The sequence below is a fragment of the Juglans regia genome, chromosome 6 (genome assembly GCF_001411555.2).
Source record: "Juglans regia cultivar Chandler chromosome 6, Walnut 2.0, whole genome shotgun sequence".
Lineage (NCBI taxonomy): Eukaryota > Viridiplantae > Streptophyta > Magnoliopsida > Fagales > Juglandaceae > Juglans > Juglans regia.
The window spans coordinates 1,573,397-1,594,848 of NC_049906.1; the positions used below are offsets into that span (position 1 = coordinate 1,573,397).

The following is a 21,452-nucleotide window of genomic DNA, read 5'->3' on the forward strand; positions in this document are numbered from 1 at the left end:
AGTTATATGTAAAATTATATCGTTATAGATTTTACAAAAAGAATTAAGCAGTCCCAAAATATTAGATATGAGAAATACTTTAGTCACAGAGTGATTACACAAAAGTAATCTTATAAATTGATGTAACTTGATGTAATTTATTAGATTGTAAAATTATTTTTATTGTAAAACAGATCTAACAGATCATAATAAATTACGTCAATTTATAGAATTACTTTTATATAATCATTTTATGACTGTAGCACTACTCATTAGATATTATGATATTAATATTGATTGTGTAAATATTTATTTTTGATAAATTAGTATCTTATGATAGATTACACAAAGATTAGTAATAATTACATAGCCGCGATATTTACCATGTGTCCTTTACGTTACTCTGCAACTTTTGCTCCCACTCTCGTAGTACAAAACCCCCCCTTCGGCCATTTCTCCCTTTTACATTGTTCTTCTATCTCTCTCCTGATTCCATAAAAAAAGCCTCCCATATCGTCGCAACATTCGATCGCCGAATCGAAATTGTCTAACGAGCGATGGGGAAGAAGAGGAAGTCCATAGCGACGACCCTGGACGAGGTGGATCGGACCATGTACGCGTCGTTTTGCAGCGCGGCTAACTCCCTCTCTCAGCTCTACACCCAGTCCATGAACCACCACAAGTTCTCCTTTCAAGCCGGTGAACGCCACGGACTTGTACGTATCACTCCTCTCTCCTTTCTATGCTTGCTGGACTAGAAATGTTTATATATATTGTTCTTTGTTTTTGGTTTTAGATTGTCTCGTTTGTACTTTGATTATTAATTAGATTTTATTACATTAATCGATGGAATATATTGTATCTATATGATTGTCATTTTTTTTTCAAGTTTTTATTTTCGTTAGGTGAGCTGTGCTTCACTTGCTAGAACGGGTGAGAGGGTGTTGAGATAAGAAAAGATTCAATTTTCTCAAAAATACAACCTTTTCATTGACGTAGGGGGATACTTGAAGTGTTAGAATAGTAGTTAGGGAAGAATAAATAGCCAATTTTGTCAAAATCTGGACAAGCATTTGGAGTTAATCACAAGAGTGAACAGTGTTTTTTTTTGTTTTCTTGTTTGTTTTTTTTTTCAGCCCACCATATGGGCCTTGTTTGAAATTTCCTATATTTGAAGTGAGCACCTTTAGATTATAGTGAAAATACCCTCAATTGTAAGAAAATACCAGGTGATTTCTAAATACTAAATTTAGAAGTGGGAAAGTAGTTTCAAGTTTTTCCAAGGTCTAGCTAGCAATGAGGCACTGCGGCTAGATGCACAAGGGACATCAGCAATTTAAAGGAGAAAGGCGGCAGTGTAAGTGTATTCTTGTCTATGAGTAGTATGTGTCCGTGAGAATTGAACCCTAGACCTATCAAGTATCCTTTTAAATTCGTAATTTTGAACAACTATATCTAGTTTACACAAATACAATTGAAGGGAGAGTCTTTTATATATGACTGAATCATATCTCAGTATGTATTGTCGATGATATGTACTGTGAAAGATTCATCTAGTATGCAGTAAGCTTTATCAAAATATGATATGTTAGATAACGGAATGTATATCACAGGCTTGCTGCAAAAGGTCATCAATGGCTATATACATTACTCATTGAATATGAACAATCTGAAAGAAACATTTTTACTGAAAGTTAATCAACTATCAAGAGCATCATATGGGTATCTAGGATGATGATACTTGGCATTTTTTCTGTTGTAGAAAATCTCTGCTCATCTGTACTTACTAAATGACTTGGACAGTTACTTATAGGATTTGCCATATCAATATATTCTCATTATCCGTATCTTGTACTTGCATCTTTACTTTTCAAGGATAGAGCAATGGGCTGCGTGATGGGGTTGCTGTTGTTGTATGGAGGAACTTTTAAACTGAAATCTAGCTTTTCCATATCATAGAAAAGAAAAGAAAAGGAAAATTGAAATTGAAATGCTTTGCATTGCCTCTGTTTGTTGTTTTGTTTCTTGAACCAAGCTTAGAAGGTGTAACTTCAGAGTACTACTTCATTATTCTCTTTTATTTTGTAATGAAGATTCCAGTAGCTGTTTTCTCTGTAATCATCCATGGCAAAGTAGCAATCATGGAATCACTTTCTTTCCTTTTTCCAGGACTGATCTACTTGATGGTCGTATTTTTCTCAGAAATTTGTATGGTTCTCATTAGCAAAGCACGTGTAATTTACTGGTGCTTCTTCTCTGCTTTACCTTTTTTGTGTTTGCGTTGTGGCTTGAATGTCACAAGCAGACAATTAATTTACCTTCTCAAGGAAAACATGATAAGGTAGCCAAAGTTTTTGTCTTGATGTTATCCTTAAGTTGGTTGGCATTGAACTTAAAAGTGGAAAACCTCTTTTACATTCCGGGGTTTGTATTAAATACTTATCGCTGAAGCATATTCTTCCTTAATTCTTGTGAAACGCGAGGTAAAATTGGGAGGGGTTTTTGTGGCTTTGTGCTGTTGGAACATAATTAGAGAGTTGGGAGGTTACGTTTGTTTGCATGACGTCCCATGATAGAATTTTCCTATTAGTCATTGGAACATAATCAGGGATTTTTGTGGCTTTGGGCTCTTGTTTGGTTGAATGATGTTTGGCACTTAATCCTTCTAGTTTAAAACTTCTTGTACCAAGCAGTAGGCAACAGGTTCTGAAGGTTTTAGCAGTAATATTTTACATCGTGTTTAAGTTAAGTCTTTTGCCTTAATGGCCTTGACATTCTGTCGATGTAGCCTGGTCATTTATTTTTCAGGAAAAACTCTATCAATGGATCCGGAGACAACAAGAGGAAGGATCTAGGGTTGCAACAGTTGATATTCTTAATTACATTCAGGTATTGTTAACTATTCACCCTGCCCGAGTTGTTTACGGTCTTCTATTGTGATTGTAAGCAGACTCTTATAACATATTAAACAGGTATGAACTCTGAATTGACATTGAGAATTGTGTCATGCAATTTCAAATAATACAATATAGAGTTTAACTTGGTTAGTTAAGAGGCCATTGAGAAACAGCCTCAGTACTTGACTTTTCTGATTGGGTCTTACATTCCAACCGTAAATATCTGCATCATTTCATGTTATTCACATTCTGTCGTTTGCTCCTCTGTATATTGCTTCCATGCCTCATGATTACATATGTACTTCTCACTTGGTTACATATGACAACCATTTTACTGTAATCTGTTTGCTAAGATATGCGAGATAACTCTATAGATGGTCCTTAAGTATCAGGTGCAATTCAACAACGAAATCAAAAAGAAAAAGAAAAAAGAATTCCTACTCCATTTCAAGATCCTATTCTGCCCACAAAATGTACCTATAATGTAATAGCTTGGATCGAAAGTAGTACTTCAGATTTTGTTTATTCTGAAACATGTACAATGTAGTACGGCCCTTGATCCAATGGGTACATGTTAATAAATGGTTAATGAGATCCCATTTTTTTAAATCACATCTGAAGTCGGTGGCCTCCTTGTTATTGCATTTCTTTGGACGCCTCAAAATCAATACACAGCAAATAGTTGAATCTGTATCTGTACATAGACATTATAATACACGGGCACACACGTATTTGTATGCATGGCACAGATTTTCTTTTCTTATATTGAGAATTTCAACATTTGGTATTAGCTGTTTGTATTGGTTTAACTTTATTTAAAAATTGAAACTTTATGGTCTCTTAGCAGAATGAGCTGGACTACTGCGGGGAGGAGCCATCGATGTCCCCTAGAGCTCCCGTGCAACAACATCAGCATTCTCAACCTACAAGTCATGTCATGAACTCAGGTTTCCCGGTATCTTCAGGCTCATCTGGCCTAACAAGCGCTGGGCACGGAAGTCGCTCCGAGCATTGTGATCATCAATCCAAGAATTCAGTCTTCTCAAATGCTTTATCAAGCCCTCTCCGCCAGAGTCTTCAACACTATCACATTACTCGGGGAGGTTACTCCCCGAGCTGGAACAGTTCAAACGATTCTGCCATGGACATGCATGCAGATAGTCCTGCTAATGATTCCAGTTACTAAAATTGACCATCATACCGGTCTCTGGCCACGCAGTTAGGGAAGAAGAACCAAGGTGACTACAAGGCTTCTTCACACCTCCATTAATGAGTAAAAGCACAGGATGGAACTGATACCACAACCATTTATTTTACTTCTATGTGAGTTTGGGTCTATTGTATCTTCTGTAAAGCCATTGTGTTTGAATACATCTGGAATATCTAAATTGGCTCCTATGCTTGTCTGTTTTTTTTTTTCTTTTAATCCTTCTTGTTTTCATTTCATTAAACTGATTTGTGTTTTTTGAGTAGGAGTTTTTATTTACCTAGAAGTGTTTTCTTTCAAGTTTATTGTTCTGCCAATCTACTAATTTGTATGACAAACCACTGAAATGTTAAAAATAATCAAAATTACATCTTTGGATCCAATTATTTATTGTGATTGTAGCACATGGCTTCATTAAATTGAAGCGACATGATAAGATTGGAGTTGACAAAAAAAAAAAAAAAATTGTACGAAATTTTGGGGCCCCCAGGGTTTGAGAATCTCTACTGTGTTTGTCTTTTAACATGGACTGAAGTTAAGGGGTGGAAGAAGAATGAGATCGTGACTGTGACTCACTACCAGTACTAGAAACTGTTTAAGCTGCCTTTTTCCAATAGATACAGGGAAGCAACCGTAAAAGAAATGAACTTTCGTTCAATTTCCTTGGGAGCAGTTGGAGATTATGAAACAATTCACTGTTTTTTTGTTGATATGCTTTGCTAAATAAGAAAAAAATCATTACTTGATTGGGAATATATATATATATATATATATATATATATATGTTGAGGTCCCGAGGCCACAGAGATGGATTCCATTTTATTGGAAAAGTCAAAACAATTGACTCCATAAAAGTACATAAAACATTCATGGGCATTGAGGTGCATTCATAGTCACCACCACCACCTCCAAATTCTCAACACTTTCCACGTTAATTTTTTATTTATCATGGGTTGCTGCTTTTCACTGCACAAAAAAGAAGGTTTCTTGATCACATGACATGTTTAGGTGTTGTTTGGTCTTTCAGATGAAATAAAAGTATATAAAATAAGTGAAGATTAAAATTAAAATTAAATAAAATATTATTAGAATATATATTTTTTAATATTATTTTTATTTTAAAATTTTAAAAAATTAAATTATTTATTTTATTTTATATAAAAATTTTAAAAAATTATAATAATTATATGAAATAAGTTAGAAATAATTATAAAAACAAACTAGGCAGTGTCAATGGCTGTGACCATGGAACTAAATTCATGAAATTGTCCAACTTCCTGCATACATGATTTCTTATCACAGGTTCTAATCATCATCTGATTTTTTATTTTTATTTTTTATACAGCCCAAATCTTCGCATATTAATAGTCTGAAATGCATGTTCTCCACGCCAATTTGCAATATAAATTTGAATTCTCATACACTTATATAATGTCTAGAAATAGCTTGAACTTCCAGGGTTTCCTCTTATATGTATCCTTATAGATATTAAAATTTCCCAAGTCAGATTAGTCCCCTTATTTGGAAAATAAAGTTATAGCTAATTTTGGTAGGTGGGATTGGGCATCAAGGTGGCTTGAAGCTCAAACCAAATTTGAACGTAGGAAGGCAGGCAGCTTCTTTTGACCCACCACCCAACAATCATGCATTTACATACTTCTGAGATCATCTCCCAACGTCACTCCTTCATCAAAAGCCCAGTCTTTGCGCCATAAATGTTAGCATTTACTGATTTCTTGTTCATTGAACATGGTGATGAGGTGAGAAGAATCGAATAAAATATTATTATAATATTATTTTTATTTTAATATTTAAAAAAGTTAAATTATTTATTATATTTTATATAAAAATTTAAAAAAATTATAATTATAAGATAAAATAAGATGATTTCTATATCTAAACGAGTCGTGAATTTCACTCTCATATATTTTAGATTTTCTACCTATATTATGAGGATTTAATATTATATAAAAAGTTTATTTGGATAATTATAATGATCATTTTATGTGTTATCTTACATGTCTGTCTCTCAAATAAGGCAATTTGGGAAAGATTTATAAGTGATCTTTTTTTTTTTTTTCATTCTCGCTTTTTGTTTGGCTGCAAAATACGGTCCAAACCTCTAAGAGAAAATGTCTGCCAGAATGTGGTTCCCACCTTAAAAGGTCCCATAATTACTTGAATGGGTAGTTGGTCTATATCCAACTAATTTTAATGGAGAAAAAGCAAAAGAAAAAGTACAAACACATTTCCAAGAAAATTACTTATAATTTCATGAGAACTTTTTAATATTTCTGGCCAATCCAAAAATTCCTTCAGAAAAAAATTAAAAAAAAATAGTTTCATCAATAATAATAATAAAATAAAAAATAAAAAAACTCATCATATACCTAAACTCCAATTTCCAACAAAATCAAAGCTCTCTTGGAAAAATCATGGATTGATGCAATTTGTACATAAGATGTCACACTTGAGGGCCCTCAAAATGATGTCAATTATTAAAATGAGCACGCTAGCCTCTTTGTGCTCTAGGGTGTATACTAAAAACTAATATATATATATATATATATATATATATATATATTTCTTTGACTAATATATGATAAGAAAAAAGCAAGAATGTTCATAAATATAAAAATAAATAATCAATTTGAATAAATAAGTAAATACAGTCTTTTTATGGAAATGACATTCTCCTAATTTCTGAAAGAAAAATTTTATTATCAAGTCGGTATGTAAAGCACATATAATAAAATACTTACACGTCATAATCTGATTTGAAAAATAAATTTTAAAATTTAAATCTTACAAATCAAATATTATCATATAAGTGATCTAATTGATGTGTTTTACACACCAGGTTGATAATATAATAATTCATCTAAAAAGTCAAGTTTTATATAATAAAAAAAAACAGTAAACTATGTGCTAGAAACTTATAATTCTAAGATTTAAAATAAAATAACAAAGAGTGAAGAAAATAAATTTTTTAACAGATAAAATATATTAGTTTTATATAAATAATCATATAATGCTTGAGAAAAAGATAGTGAAATATATCATTATAAAAAAAATACTATCCATATTTTTATCCTTTTATAGTTAAATATTACTTAACTATCATAGCTTTGAACTCTTTATAATTAAATTAATAAAACGGATTTAAAAAAAAAAGCCATAAGCAATCAAACAAAAGCAAGATACTCCAATTATTATTTAATTTTCAAGTAGGGATATAAAATTAAATAGAATAAGAAATAGTTAAAAAAAAACTAAATAGGGGACCCATCGCTATCATGCGCCGTGGGAGTCACTATCCCAATCCTCCTTTTAAAATAACTCTGTCCAGAAGTTCACATAAATCCTTTTTTTTTTTCCTTTTCTATTTCATTTAATTTTTCCCTCTCCCAATTCCTCGGCGACTTTTTCGTACAAACCAACGATCGGAGATTTCGCAGCCGCCGATTTGACCGCCCGCCGGCGCGAATACTCGCTGGAGATCTCACTTGGATTTTACATCTCTTTGGGTATTACTCGTTTTTCCTTCTAGTTTGATCTGACTTTCCGATTAGTTCTCGAGAATTTAATTAAAAAGTTTTGAATCTTATGCTTTGCTGATGCATTTCTTCTTTCTATCTGTCCTTTTGAATTTCAAAAACGTGAAAAATTCAGCACAATGAAATTAACTAGTCGAACTAAGCTCCGCGAAGTGGCGACTTCAGTTATTTTATAAGTTGGATCGTAAAAATTTGAGATTCAGAATTTGAATTTCATCTCCTTTCCTGCATTTTATTTTCAAACTAACAGAGCACTCATCGAAGCAATGATATTATTTAACTTCTTTTCTTTTCCTCGTTAAATTACCGCTATAAATAGATTATATGGCAAGTTCTACATTTTTTTTTTTCAAAGTAGAGAAATGCTACAGCCATAATGATTCATATAGAGATAATACTTGGAATGCTTATTAAAGTAGTAATTTTTCATATATATTGAAACTTCACCGAGATTGGGTAACGAAGTATGATATCAAATTTAATTCCTTTATGCTCTTATTGATTGGAAGTTAGGAGATCTACAACGTCTTCCATTATTTTGTGACTTATTATTACCATTAAATTATCAGTTTTCTGCAACTTAACAAAATAAGGTTTTGATGGTGCTATATCTCCATGGCATGGCTAAGTTTCTCCCCTTTTAACTTTTAATTCCCCTTTTAACTTTTAATTTTTTGAATTTCTGTTGATTTGTGTGAAACCTTTTTACCCAACTGTGGATCGATATAGCAAATTCTTTTTAGAAGTAACGTGGTGGTTTACGTAGTAATTTTGCTTGTAATGTTGATTAACCTGATGATGGTCAGGAGAAAAATATTAATAATGTTGGTTTTTGTGAAAACTAATTGAGGGTTAATTTATATTAATATTCGCCTCAATTTTTTTCGTTTCTGTTTTTCTTTTTTATTAACTTCCTTCTTTCCCCTTTGCCATCGCTAGCTTGGTTCTTGGTTGCTCTCTTAATGTGACCTCTCTCTCTCTCTCTCGGCATTTTTTTTACCCTTTTTCTCAATGTTGATATATTCGGAAAAATGGTACTTGCAAAAGCACGTTAGTAATTTTCCCTAATTCTTATAAAAAATCTCATACTTCTCAGCTTCCCTTGATATTTTTTTGATGAGACTCTGTCTATCGTAATCTTTCTGATTTCTGAGTACTTGACTTTACAGTGAGAACATTCCTAAATAATTTTGGATTGGCACGTCTTTTTTATTAGAATCATGTGAATTTGGAATTTGTTTATGTGCCACAATTCATGAGTTGTTTTGTTATCACTATTGACTATGCTTAAAAAAGTTTAAAACTGGTTCAACTGGACATCTGCACAAGAAAAATTAAAATAGAGAATTTGAGAACAGTATTTATGTTTGGTATCCTGAGAACATGCCAGTTCTGATACTTTTGATAGTCGTAACAGGTTAATTTTATCCTTCTATGGGGAGGAAGCAGTAAAGAAATTTATCCTGGGTGCCCCGATGTGCAGAACTGATGTTATTGGCGGTAGAAGGTGGAGGTTTCTTTTCTTCTTCAGCTTCTGGTTATAGCAAGGGCCTGGCCCTCCTTCTCTTGGGTCAGAAGAATGAAGATAAACCCATGAGAGTTTCGCCTTGGAATCAGTACCAGTTGGTGGACCAAGAATCTGATCCTAACCTCCAGCTGGCTTCCACGAAGAACTGGCTTTCCCGCGGGTGCGCTTCCTTCGTCTGCTTTGGTCGCGCTTCCCCAGGGCTTGACACCCCCTCGACTCTTAAAGTGGGCCCTGCCCAACATCAAGATGTCTTGCCAGAGCCTCTTACTTCTGATAATGGCAAGGATTGTACCACTGCTCCAGATTATGACAATAATGCAAGAAAGGTAGCTATTAGAAGTAGCTTGAAGAAGCCATCATCAGACAAACCCCCTGTCTCTGTTGAGAACGCTAGTGAACGCGAAGCATTGGGTGAAAAAGGTAGTGATATCCCTGGTCATAGTGAAAGGAGGAAAGTGCAGTGGACAGATGCGTGTGGGAGTGAGCTCGTTGAGATCAGGGAATTTGAGCCCAGGTATGGAAATTCTTGTACTTCTTATTCAGAAAAATGTGATTTATACTCAATTATTTGCATTTTAAGTACTTTTTTGGAGTTCCTCCCATCTCCCTTTATCTCTCCAATGATGTCTGTGGTCATGGATGTCTCCTAAACATGTTAGAAAGTCTAGGTATGTTAACATTTGTGTCATTGATGCTAAGCTAATAAATTGTGTCTAGGAATTCTCAGTCACCATTAGTTCTCTGAGCTAGTTGTTGATCTTGGCTTCTCAAAATCTTTAGTGATATTTGCCACTACGTGAAAAATCTTTTTCTTTTTGTTTTTCCTATGAGTTACTTGAATGTGCGTGGTTCAGGTTCCCTCTGTTCTGAAAATTATGACTTAGTTTAGAGTGCTATTTGCTACATTTGGAGGTGGAGGCCACTGTTTTTTAGCTTATAAATTAAAGCCTTTTTCAAGAATCCCCCAATTTGTCAAGAACCACCCAAAGTTATTGTCATATTTGAGTTTTTATCTTTCATGCAAGATGGGAAGAAGAAGAGGAAGAGTTGTAGAAATATTGGAAATAATTTATAAAGGAAATGCGAGAATGATTTGGAGATGGGAAAAATTTCCAAAAGATCATAAACATAAGATTTGATAGACAAAGAAGTAGGGAGAAAATTGTAGAGATCCGAGACAATTATGAAAGAGAAGCAGCAGGGTAGAAGAAAAATAATGTGCTTGACATGCTAGATGGTTGCAACTTGAAGGCACATGATAAATGAGCTGGTTAAAAGGATGGATCAAAACTCAGTAGTTTTTAGCTATTTAAATTAGGAGGTCTGAATATTATTGTCTGGGAAAATGCACTTGGAAAGTAGTTGATACTAAATGCTTCGAAAAGAATGCTAGCATTATGCTATTATCCTTTGCTCTTCATCCTTTATGCTTGCTTGTTTTGCCATCCATGTTCTGATGGATTTGCCATATGCTGGAAGCAGAATGATTTTCCCCTACCCTCCATTATATTCTTCTCTGTTTTGTTTATTCTGGTTCATTCCCTTGATTCCCTTAATCTATAATTCTTTTGCTGAGATGAAAAACTGATCCAATTGCAGTGAAGTGGATGGATCAGATGACGAATTTGACAATGGGAATGAAAGAAATTGTTCATGCGCAATCATGTAGTGTGGCTCTTACCCTATGTGGGCTCAGCTTGTTTGTTTCCTTCTTTTGCTCAACTTAGTCCCGGGCTAAAGAAAACGCAGGTTTTTTGAGCCGCGTGGAATACAGTCACAAAGCAAGGAGCTTTATCTGTGGTTAGTCCGACTGTTAATTTTGTGTCTATATTAGATTGCTGCTGGTTTTAATTTTTGGCACTCTTGGCTTCACTTCATTTTGTGTGACTTCATTGTCTATTGTTTTATTCTAATTAATGTATTATTCTTTTTTTTCCCCTCCTTATCTTATTAGATCTAGTTTATCTTTACCCATTTGTGATCAATGTAAGATGCTGTGAAGCTTTGGGGCCATTACCCACTGGAAAATGAAAGCCATGAATGACAGGCTTAAATGACTAGTGTGGATCTGGATTTCCTACAATTTGGTTACCCTAATTTTAGTAGGAGGGAGCTCGCGGGGTCCCATTTCAATGGAACTGCACCCCAAGGCTGCCCATGGCAGGTGGACTTCACAGCTCCCTCTCTTGGTCTGCCATTGAAATTCAGACAGCCTAACTGTAGAGGATGTTAATTCAACTTGTGCATATATATAGAAGGGCAAACATTTGATTTTTACTGCAAATAAAATTGCCCAAAATCGTACTGGATGATGAGAATGGCTTGGGTCCAGTTTCTATTGGAATTGAATCCTTTGAATTTAAAAGTCATCAATCTACATGTACAACAAATTAGAGTATATATTCAATAAGTAGTGTTACGAATTATACAAAAGTAATATCACAACGCTTCATCTAATCCATTAAATCTATTTTATAATAAAAGTAACTTTATAATCCGACGAATCATGTAAAGTTAAATCAGTTTGTAAAATTATTTTTGTGTAATTTTTTTGTGGCTAGAATATTTTTCATATTCAATAGGTTTGTGGGCCTCACGCAACGTTGTGTCTAAAAGACTTTTAAAGTCACACTTGTTGCCTCAATCGATTCTTTTACTTTTGGATCTTTAATGAACAACTGCCTACATTCCACATTGCTGATACAATATTTTGTCTTGAATGTGATCAAAAGTTTTGCTTGCGGGTAGTGATAGGCTTACTACCTATCTACTACTTGTAGTGTTTTTATTTTTTTATCATTTTATTTTAAATATTTTTTTAACATCTTTAATCATTAAGAAAAAATTAAAAAAATATATAAACTTACTAATTATCACTTCCTTAACTATTAAGTAAAATAAAAAATTATAAAAAAAATTAAATATAAAAAAAGTAGTAAATAAGTAGTAAGAGGGTAGTAATCCTATTATTTTCTTTTGCTTTATCCAATACTCCATACTTAATTGGCTTATCATTTTTTCCTGAAGAGCGAAATCAACACACTCCTTTATATGGGGAAAAAAGTGTAGCTATTGAGTAAACTTCTCATAATAACTTACAAATATACATTTCTGCACAGCCCGATATCATATTCTTAAAGAGAAATATTTTAACTATAAATAGATTATATAAAAGTAAATATATAAAATGGTCTATCTTGATAGTGTACGTCAGACTGTAAAATTATTTTTATTATAAAATAGATCTAATAGATTATATGAAGCTATCTCGGTTAAGTTTACTTTTGTATGTACAATCATTTTTAACTATTGCACTTCTTATTGCTAAAAGCAAATCAAAATGATCCATAACTTTTTGGTGGACTGTCAAACTAACCATTCTCATGGTAATTCTTTTAATTGCATGGAACTAAAACATTCATTTAGCACAGTTTCACGATTTTAAGAGATAAAAAGCCTTGTGAAGTTGTTTGGAATGAAAAAATTATGCTTTTCAACGTTTTTGAAAAATTTCACAAACCAACGTTTTTTTAAGTCTCGTTTGTTTTCATATATTAAATGAGATGAAATGAAAATAAAAATTTAAATAAAATATTATTAGAATATATATTTTTAATATTATTTTTATTTTAAAATTTGAAAAATTTAAAAAATTATTTTATTTTATATAAAAATTTAAAAAAGTTATAATACTTAAAAGGAGATAAGAAAATGAAAAGTTGTGAAGATTACAGAGAAAAAAAAGGGTAATGGCAATTTCTTAATTCTTATTACCCTTTTTTGGACACTTCATCCCCTCTTGACACGTTGCTTTCCAACATACAAGTACAAATAACTTACCAGCCATCTCGCTGTTGAAACTTGGCCATCCCTTATCCACACGCGCATGAGACCCCTTAATCCCTATAACCCGCGACCAAACAAAATCAACCCATAATCCCAAAACCCAAAATTCCTGTCTCTGTGTAAAGAAGGAAAATGTCAGTGACATCCTCAATCCCATGCATCAAAATCAAAATCCCAACTTCCTCACCGTCCTCCTCATCCTCCTCCTCTTCTTTCTCTTTTAGATTCTGTTCAACTAAGCCTCATTCAGTCACCATAAGGAGCTCCCAAACCGAAGGACCTCTAAGAAGACCTGCGGCTCCTTCTGTCAGAGAACCCTCTCCCCCTTCTCCTCCTCTCAAGCCAGCTCCTCCTTCTCCCCCTTCGTCTTCTACGGTGGCTCCGCCGCTGAAGCCGGCTGCGGTGGTTGTTGGGGGTGATAAGAATGTGATAACTTTGGAGTTTCAGAGGCAGAAGGCTAAGGAGCTTCAGGATTACTTTAAGCAGAAGAAGCTTGAAGATGCAAATCAAGGTCCGTTCTTTGGGTTCATTGGGAAGAATGAGATTTCCAACGGAAGGTAAAGCTTTCATCTTTCTTCCTCCCCCCCTTGGTTTAAACCAAAATTACGATACCCTTTGCTTCAATTCGATTCTATTACTATTTTAGAGTGGATTACGAAATTAAATTTAATAATGGTAAAACTTAGCAATATAGGGTGATGAACACGATGTAATATTCATCGTAATATATATACTTAGGGATCCTATTGTTTGGGTTATACGCTACTGTTACAAAGCAAGATTGTAGATTAGTGCCAACTTAATGTTAGTTACCTTAGAAAACTATAAGAATTGAACCTAGATAAACATATTTCTGAGAAGTATGATTTTCCCATTAATTAAGTACGTAAGAAAAACTAGGATTCTTCATTTCTTCACATGTTGTCTAGCAATTATACATGAACTCTGATGGTTGTAGTTTAGAACGTGGTTATCCTGGTCCCTGGATATGCATATCCAAAGCAATTCAGTTCTTGGTATGAGTGCATGAGTCCTACTCATTTCAGCCATGTCAATCCTTTATTTAATGTCGTATATATCTATTATAGTGGTGTATACATTTTTTTTTTGAAATTACATGGATTTTGATCCGGGATCTTCTATTTTTCTGTATCTGGGGTTTCGGTCGAACAGATGGGCAATGTTTGGTTTTGCTGTTGGGATGCTAACCGAGTATGCAACAGGCTCGGACTTTGTTGACCAAGTAAAGATCCTTCTCTCCAATTTCGGGATAGTTGATCTGGAATGACTCTTTTGTTAGATGCTCAATGCCATTGATACTTTCTGATTGTTCTGTAGCCACATCCTCTGCTTGATTTGTGACCTTATTTAGTTATTTGTTTCATTTTCATCTCCTATCATCAAGCTGTATCTTCACTATACAAGTTCATCACTTTTTCTTCTTTTTTCTTATTTTCCAGTAAACTCTTGAGACTAGTATCAGATATACGGGAAGAATACCAAATTTTTTACCGTTCACCGCACTGCAAAAAGTTTGGTATTCTTCGAATAAATCTCAAACTGTTATCGTGTTTTTTTTTTTCTTTTCAATTTGTAGAGTTGTGTATTCCATCAATAAATTTAGGGATACTGTCCATCTTCCTAAAAAACACCCCTTTAAAAGGTTGCTCCATTCCTAATTTATTATTATTAATAGCTTAATTTTTTTTTCAAGTTTTGGTATCGTTTATTTTGAACAGTTCCCAATGTTGAAATGCCCACTTAAGACTACTTTGGGGGAAAGATTTGTGTCTTCAACCTCTAAAGTGAGGAGATGTATAAAATGCATTTACATCTCTATAAATGAATTGGATGCTAATCAATTCTAAGAACAAACCAGATTGAAAGGCTAAATGAAACCCAGTTGAGTTGATGAATGCTATGTATCAGCCACTATTTACTTCCACACTCTATACCTATAGCTTTTTCATGAGGTGTGAGGTGGTGAATAGTAGCTGATGAGAAGAATTTTTCAGTTGAGTTATTCATTTTCATGTGTTATACCCCATGGAAAAAATGTTGCTTCTTCCAAACCAGCAAAGGGGACTCCGGCGAAACGGAAATGAACCAGAGGTTTGTTTGAAAGTTTTGCGTAGGAAAACTAGTTTCTGACATCTGTATGCCCCGCCACTGGGATTGCAAGTAGGATCAATTTGCATGTCCAGGGGAGAATTTCAATGAGATCAAACATGGCATCTATTAAACTGATGACTGCAACAGTTTTTTAGGTCTGTGAGGGTGCAAACCTGTTGTCTAATTAGTTAGTACGAGCCATGCTTATAAATGCATGAGCAACTAAACCAAAGATCACCACCAATTTTGCCTTACCAAATCCCCAAGATTATCCCGGCTGTTGTGTTCAGAGCAGCATTTTTTGGCAATCTTCTTGATGACAGATTGCAACATTATATATGCTGCCCATGGTTTAGACTCTAAAATGAATTAAGTAATGGCTGCTTAAAGCAGACAGAAAGAATTATTTTCTGCCTACAAGAAAGTTCAAGGTATATTTAATCATTCATATGAATAGGGATTGAAAGAAAAAAGGCATCGATGAGAAAACAGTATGGAAATCATTTTAGTAAAAACGACACTTGTGTTTTTTTTTCTCCCTTCTTGCTTGAAAGATAGAACAACTCCACCAAAGCAGGTGAAATGCTTGTAATAAACGCGTTTCTGGTTTCTAAGGTCCGGGGAAATGCGAGTTTTGCAGACTTTTCTCAACAAGATCAGTAAAGCAAACAGACACCCTTCCCATTCTAATCTTGGAACTCAAAAATAAAAAAGAGAAAGTAAAGCACACACCTTTGACACACAAAAAACATAGCGAACCCAGATTTCTTTCTCCACAAATACGAAGTCCCGATGTCCCAAAACTGTGTGTTTTACGGGTTTGATATGGCCCAAGAATTTACGCGAAATAGAGAACGAAAAGACTTGATTTCGAGAAAACCGAGACAGGGAGAGTCAAATGAATGATATCCTCCTCGATAGTCGATAGCCCACCACACCAGAATCAGAATTTCTGTCGGTCTCCTGAAATTACACGTGAATTACCCTCTGACTTGTTCAATTCTAATTAACTGTAATAACTATAAACACTCTTCGGCCGTTATGCATGGCCCTTTCATATATCTTAGCATTAATGTTTTTATTTTTATTTTTTATTTGAGCGTTTAAGAATTAATTATTGGACACATGTTTTAAATTTAATTCATAAATAGAGTTAGTATAATAATGTCAAATCTTTTATAAAATTTACATTATTTCAAATAGAAGATGATCTATATGGATAAATATGGTGTTTAGTGCACTATTTTATATAGAAAAATTCTTCTCATCAGTCACTATTTATCACTTTACATCTTATAAAAAATATTCTATATTTTATAAAAAAATTATACATATATAATATAAAAATAAATAATAATTAATACATAAAATTCCACGTGCTGTATATTTTTTACAAGCTCATGAACATGTAATTAATGGAGACAAGACAGCCTATATTTCATTAAGAATTAAATATTTGAAAGTAAATTGAGGTCTATGAATTTTGACTGTAGGTTTCAGAATGGCTGTGACCTATTTTTTTTTTAAATCCAATATAAAGTTTACTATTTGAGAGTACTGTTTTAGGGGTTATGACTGTTATTTATGCTTCAACGTCACGTTTTTTATGCAGTTATACTTCCGGAGAATCCTTTCTTGTTTGCACACAACTCAAGCGGAGAAATCTAAGAAGTCTCAGAAGAACAAGAAAAGGTCCTTCCACGTTGCATGATTCCCCAAAAAGCCGGCCCAGAACGGCCAAGCCCCTCACTACTCTCTCTCTCTCTCTCTCTCTCATACTAGCCCAGATGTCATCTGTTTCTTTCTCCTCTTCTTTCCTTCTTCATCATGATGTTATGTTGATCACCATTCAATCTTAAAGTTTTCGGAAACAAGGAAATACTCGGACTAGACCGAGGCAGGCATGGGCTGTGTTCAGACCAAGCCTCCAGAGAGCTCACAATCTGGAGGCATAGACAAGTTGAAACTAGAAAATGGCTACGTTGGAAGAGATGGATTTATGGATAATCATCGACGATCAACAGGTCAAAGGGATATGCATAGGGAGTCAAGTAGGCAGTTTAGGGCTGAGTCCAAAAAGCACAATGCCCCTTATGGTAAAGGGAATATTGGTGTAGCAGACGGTAGTACTAGAGGAGAAGGGAAGTTGATTAATGGAGAGGAAATGAGAAAAGTTGGTGGCCGTAACGATGGGAATAATATTGTTTCACAGAGAATGTCATTTTTTAAGCCAATTGAAGATATTGAGTTGGTGGATGGATGGCCAAAATGGCTCATGGATAATGTTCCAAGAGAGGTATTGATGGGGTTGGTTCCAAAGAGTGCTGATTCCTATGTTATGCTTACTAAGGTATGTCTGTATGAGCGTCTGTTCGATTTCACTTTCATTCTTTATAATTTTGAACTGATGTGGTTTAAAGTGATTGTTGGTCTGCAATATGGATGCTTTCTTTTCCAAAATGTCAGAAGTAGGAAGTGATAGTTCATCTCACCGGATTCTTCTGATAGTCTTAGAAAGTTTTTGTTTTCATGATTTCAGTTTTGATTCCATTGTTGCTAATGGTGCAACATGAACCTAACTATTTCTTTTAATTCTCAGGCTGATAGTACCGAAACTTGAATTTCTTTCCTTTTACCTCATAATCTTGGCAGCCAAACAGAACATATTGTTTTGTTTGAGTCGATACTGGAAGCAGGGGGGGTAGCCACTTGATTCATTGAAAGTGTTTGGTATTTTGCAGGTGGGCCAGGGGACTTACAGCAATGTGTATAAAGCTCGAGATAGAGAGAGCAACAAAATCGTTGCTTTAAAGAAGGTCCGTTTCGACACATCAGAACCTGAGAGTATCAAGTTTATGGCACGAGAAATAATGATGTTACAGAAGTTGGATCATCCCAACATAATAAAGCTAGAGGGATTGGCTACATCAAGATTGCAATACAGTCTGTATCTGGTTTTCGATTTCATGCAGACGGATTTGGCAACAATTATCTCTCGCTCTGAAGCAAGACTTGATGAATCACAGGTCAAATGCTACATGCATCAGCTGCTCTCAGGGCTGCAGCACTGCCATGATAGGGGGATTTTACATCGAGACATTAAAGGAGCAAATCTTTTGATCGATAAACAGGGGATGCTAAAGATTGCAGATTTTGGGCTTGCAAATTTTTACACTGGAAACCACAATCTGCCTCTCACAAACCGAGTTGTGACACTTTGGTACAGAGCCCCTGAACTGTTATTAGGAGCTACCCATTATGGTGTTGGTATTGATCTTTGGAGTGCTGGATGCCTTTTGGCAGAAATGTTTGCTGGACATCCAATTATGCCTGCTAGAACAGAGGTAATAGGTCCAGTCAATTGTTGTAATCAAATCTCTCTTCCCTTAAAATCTTTTCAACATCTCTCTGGGTTTCTTTCGTTCTGTACACTTTAGGTCGAGCAAATTCACAGGATTTTTAAACTATGTGGCACACCATCGGAGGAATACTGGAAAAAGTTGAAACTGTCTAGAAAATTCAAAATTCCACAGTTCAGGCCTAGTATTACAGAGGCTTTCAGCCAATTTCCTGCATCTTCTTTGGGTCTGTTGAACACTCTTCTAGCTCTGGACCCAGCATATAGGGGATGTGCCTCTTTGGCTCTCCAAAACGAAGTACGTAGTAGTTGGAAGATTTTCATTATGATCTGAAATTTGTTAGAAAAAAAAAAATAAAAAGAAATCGTGGCAAACATGCTTGAAAGATTAGTTAAGTAGTGCATTCTAACAGGCAAAACATTCTGCTTTTGTAGTTCTTTTACACTAGTCCGTTGGCATGCAACCTTTCAGATCTACCTTTTGTCTACAGCAAAGAAGATGAACTGAAGGAAACTAATGAAGAGAGAAAGTAAACGCATTTCCTCCTTCCCAAACAAAGTGCTTTTTCTGACTAGTAATAACGTTCTTAACAGCACAGAATTAAGGCCTAGTTTGTTTTCATAGATGAGATAAGAGGAGATGAGTTGAGATAAAAGTTGAATAAAATATTATTAGAATATATTTTTTTAATATTATTTTTATTTTGAGATTTGAAAAAGTTGAATTGTTGATTTTAGTTTGTGTGAGAATTAAAAAAAATTGTAACGATTAGATGAGATGATATAAGATGAAAATGGTTATGAAAACAAACGAGGTCTTGTAAATTGATGTGTGTTTTATTCGTGAGAAAACTGAATATTTTAGGTTGTAGTTCAGGAAATGTTATTGTATTTTCTCATTGAAGTAGAGTGAAAAATTGTGAGCCAACACATTAGATATATTGATGTTGCTGTTTTTGTAATTTATAAAGAGAAGAGCTTCATAGTCATGTAATTCTGAACTCTCCAGTCTCCATAAACAGCTAACAAAGGCTTTAGGGATGAGAGTTTTTGCTGCTCAAGATCAAATCCATTTACGATTCTAGTTTTTTTCTCAGGCACAGAAGTTCTAGAATGAAACAGCGTTCTAGGACAGTTTGTGAGCGCAGGAGAAAAGATCTAGCAGCCCCTGCAAAGCCCGAGGAAGATTCTGTATATTATACTACAAAGGTAAAAAAGAAAAAAAAAAGGCATTGAAATCAGCACCCATCTCTCTCTGAGTTTCCTTACAATGTCGTGTATCAATGTTGGTTTCACATTGCCATTGCAATGGAATCATGCATGGATATATGTCATTCTTTAAAATTTTTTGTAGCAAGAGAAGACTCCTGAGACAAATGTGCAAAGCCAAGAGCCACGTAGCACAACCAGTAACACCCACTCTGATCATGTCAAGCCAGCAAGCAGAAAAGAGAGCCCAACCTTGACTACAGGTAGTAGTACTACTTCCTCTGGTGTAAAGCCCTCCAGCCAAACCGAGAGCTCAAATTTCTCTCTATCCCCAGATGTGTTTTCTTTTAATCAAATGATTTCACCAAAGACACAAGATCATCCTAATGCTAGTAACAACATGATCAAGAACCTGCCCCCACCACCCACCACCAGATCACACATCGCCAATTACATTAAAGATAATGGCAGGTTCAGGTCAAATCATGTCCAAAGGTCTGAATCGACTAGAGATTTCAGAAAAACAAGCCGAAGGAATCATTTTGATGTATATGCAGTTGATGATTAAGACAAGTGAGATGACTGCATGCATATAGCGCAGAAATTTTTTTCCTAAGTTACTGCTGATGATCACTACCTGAGCTAGAGTTTCTTAACCATTTTTTTTGTTCTCCTTTGTGGATCAGAACGAATAAACATATATTGTTTACTTAGCAACATACTATGCTGTAATTGTCTCCTATTATTTGTTATATGCCCTTGAGGTCGATATATAATGCATTATTAATGTAGAATATTGGACTTTCTGTTGTTTTTTTTTTGTTCTATATATATATATATATATGTTATAGGCTTCAGCAAGCCAGCCAAGGAAGCTGGATGTTCTATCTAAACTGTGAAGGAATTTCTTCGGATTTTATAATATTTTGATTTCGATCGAATTTTATAAGCAAATTAGAGTCTTTGCCTACAGGCCGTGAGTACGTGGTTGTCTGGTAGTTGAGATTAAACTCATGTTGGACCAATTTGCTTATATGGCTGCTTTGGTGCCTCCTGATTCTTTGTGTCCTACACGAAGAAAAAAATGATATACTTCATAGAAAAATATACTGCAGAATTATTTCTTTTATCCTTTGTCTTTTAGGTCGTGCGTGTATGGAAGAAACTAGGGGTGAAAGTTGGTCGGTTTGGACCGGACTGATTGGACGGTCTCGGTCCTTGAAATAGAGGACCGAGATTTTTCAGTCTGGTCTCGGTTCAGGGTTTTTCCACCTTGGACCAGATCGACCGAATTAAAAAAAAAAATTATTTATATAATAATCGTATAATTAATTATGTAATTTTCATCTAATGTATCACCATTAAAAATATAAAATTTTAAATATATTATTAACAAATTAATATTCTATCAATTAACCAATGTATAATATTAATTAATTAATTATATAGTAATTAATATATATAAGTTAAGAATTTAATTTTAATTTAATTTATTATCATTGACTATATAAAATAATTTTTAATTGAGTTAGATATATAATCTACATTAATAATTCTCTTAATTTTAATTTAGTATTTTAAATAATTTTTTTTATTAATTTATTTAAAAAAAAGAAAAAAAAATAATTAGACCGGATCGAACGGACTGGATCGATAGCTACCGGTCTGGTCCGGTCCAATCCGATTCCTAGGGATGTTCGGTCTGGAGAAAATGATGGACCGAAATTCACCCCTCTAAATTGGACTGGAACGGATCGAT

The 21,452-nt window shown here is 34.3% G+C and overlaps 4 protein-coding genes across 7 annotated transcripts; all 4 read left to right on the top strand.

Annotated features, from left to right (window-relative positions):
• The first annotated feature begins 384 nt into the window (after positions 1 to 384).
• On the top strand, positions 385 to 4,383 carry LOC109011388. 2 transcript variants are annotated; one of them, XM_018992568.2, is made up of 3 exons: positions 385 to 695; positions 2,788 to 2,868; positions 3,721 to 4,383. In XM_018992568.2, the coding sequence occupies exons 1-3, from the start codon at positions 537 to 539 to the stop codon at positions 4,060 to 4,062; spliced, it is 582 nt and encodes a 193-aa protein (XP_018848113.1). In that variant the 5' UTR covers positions 385 to 536; the 3' UTR covers positions 4,063 to 4,383. The 2 variants fall into 2 exon arrangements, with proteins under 2 accessions (XP_018848113.1, XP_018848114.1); XM_018992569.2 differs by having other exon boundaries at positions 392 to 695; positions 3,724 to 4,383.
• A 3,059-nt stretch (positions 4,384 to 7,442) lies between these two features.
• LOC109011387 lies at positions 7,443 to 11,106 on the top strand. 3 transcript variants are annotated; one of them, XM_035690582.1, is made up of 3 exons: positions 7,443 to 7,610; positions 9,049 to 9,682; positions 10,768 to 11,106. In XM_035690582.1, exons 2-3 carry the CDS (start codon positions 9,129 to 9,131, stop codon positions 10,835 to 10,837), a joined length of 624 nt encoding a protein of 207 aa, XP_035546475.1. In that variant the 5' UTR covers positions 7,443 to 7,610; positions 9,049 to 9,128; the 3' UTR covers positions 10,838 to 11,106. The 3 variants fall into 3 exon arrangements, with proteins under 3 accessions (XP_035546475.1, XP_035546474.1, XP_018848111.1); XM_035690581.1 differs by having other exon boundaries at positions 9,058 to 9,682; XM_018992566.2 differs by having other exon boundaries at positions 7,455 to 7,610; positions 9,124 to 9,682.
• A 1,923-nt stretch (positions 11,107 to 13,029) lies between these two features.
• Positions 13,030 to 14,588, top strand: LOC109011391 (light-harvesting complex-like protein OHP2, chloroplastic). Its single transcript, XM_018992571.2, has 2 exons — positions 13,030 to 13,571; positions 14,188 to 14,588. Exons 1-2 carry the CDS (start codon positions 13,147 to 13,149, stop codon positions 14,300 to 14,302), a joined length of 540 nt encoding a protein of 179 aa, XP_018848116.1. The 5' UTR covers positions 13,030 to 13,146; the 3' UTR covers positions 14,303 to 14,588.
• Positions 14,589 to 16,796: 2,208 nt separating this feature from the next.
• LOC109011392 (probable serine/threonine-protein kinase At1g54610) lies at positions 16,797 to 20,455 on the top strand. Its single transcript, XM_018992572.2, has 6 exons — positions 16,797 to 17,476; positions 17,868 to 18,470; positions 18,564 to 18,782; positions 18,920 to 19,014; positions 19,582 to 19,693; positions 19,839 to 20,455. The coding sequence occupies exons 1-6, from the start codon at positions 17,030 to 17,032 to the stop codon at positions 20,259 to 20,261; spliced, it is 1,899 nt and encodes a 632-aa protein (XP_018848117.1). The 5' UTR covers positions 16,797 to 17,029; the 3' UTR covers positions 20,262 to 20,455.
• Positions 20,456 to 21,452: the final 997 nt, after the last annotated feature.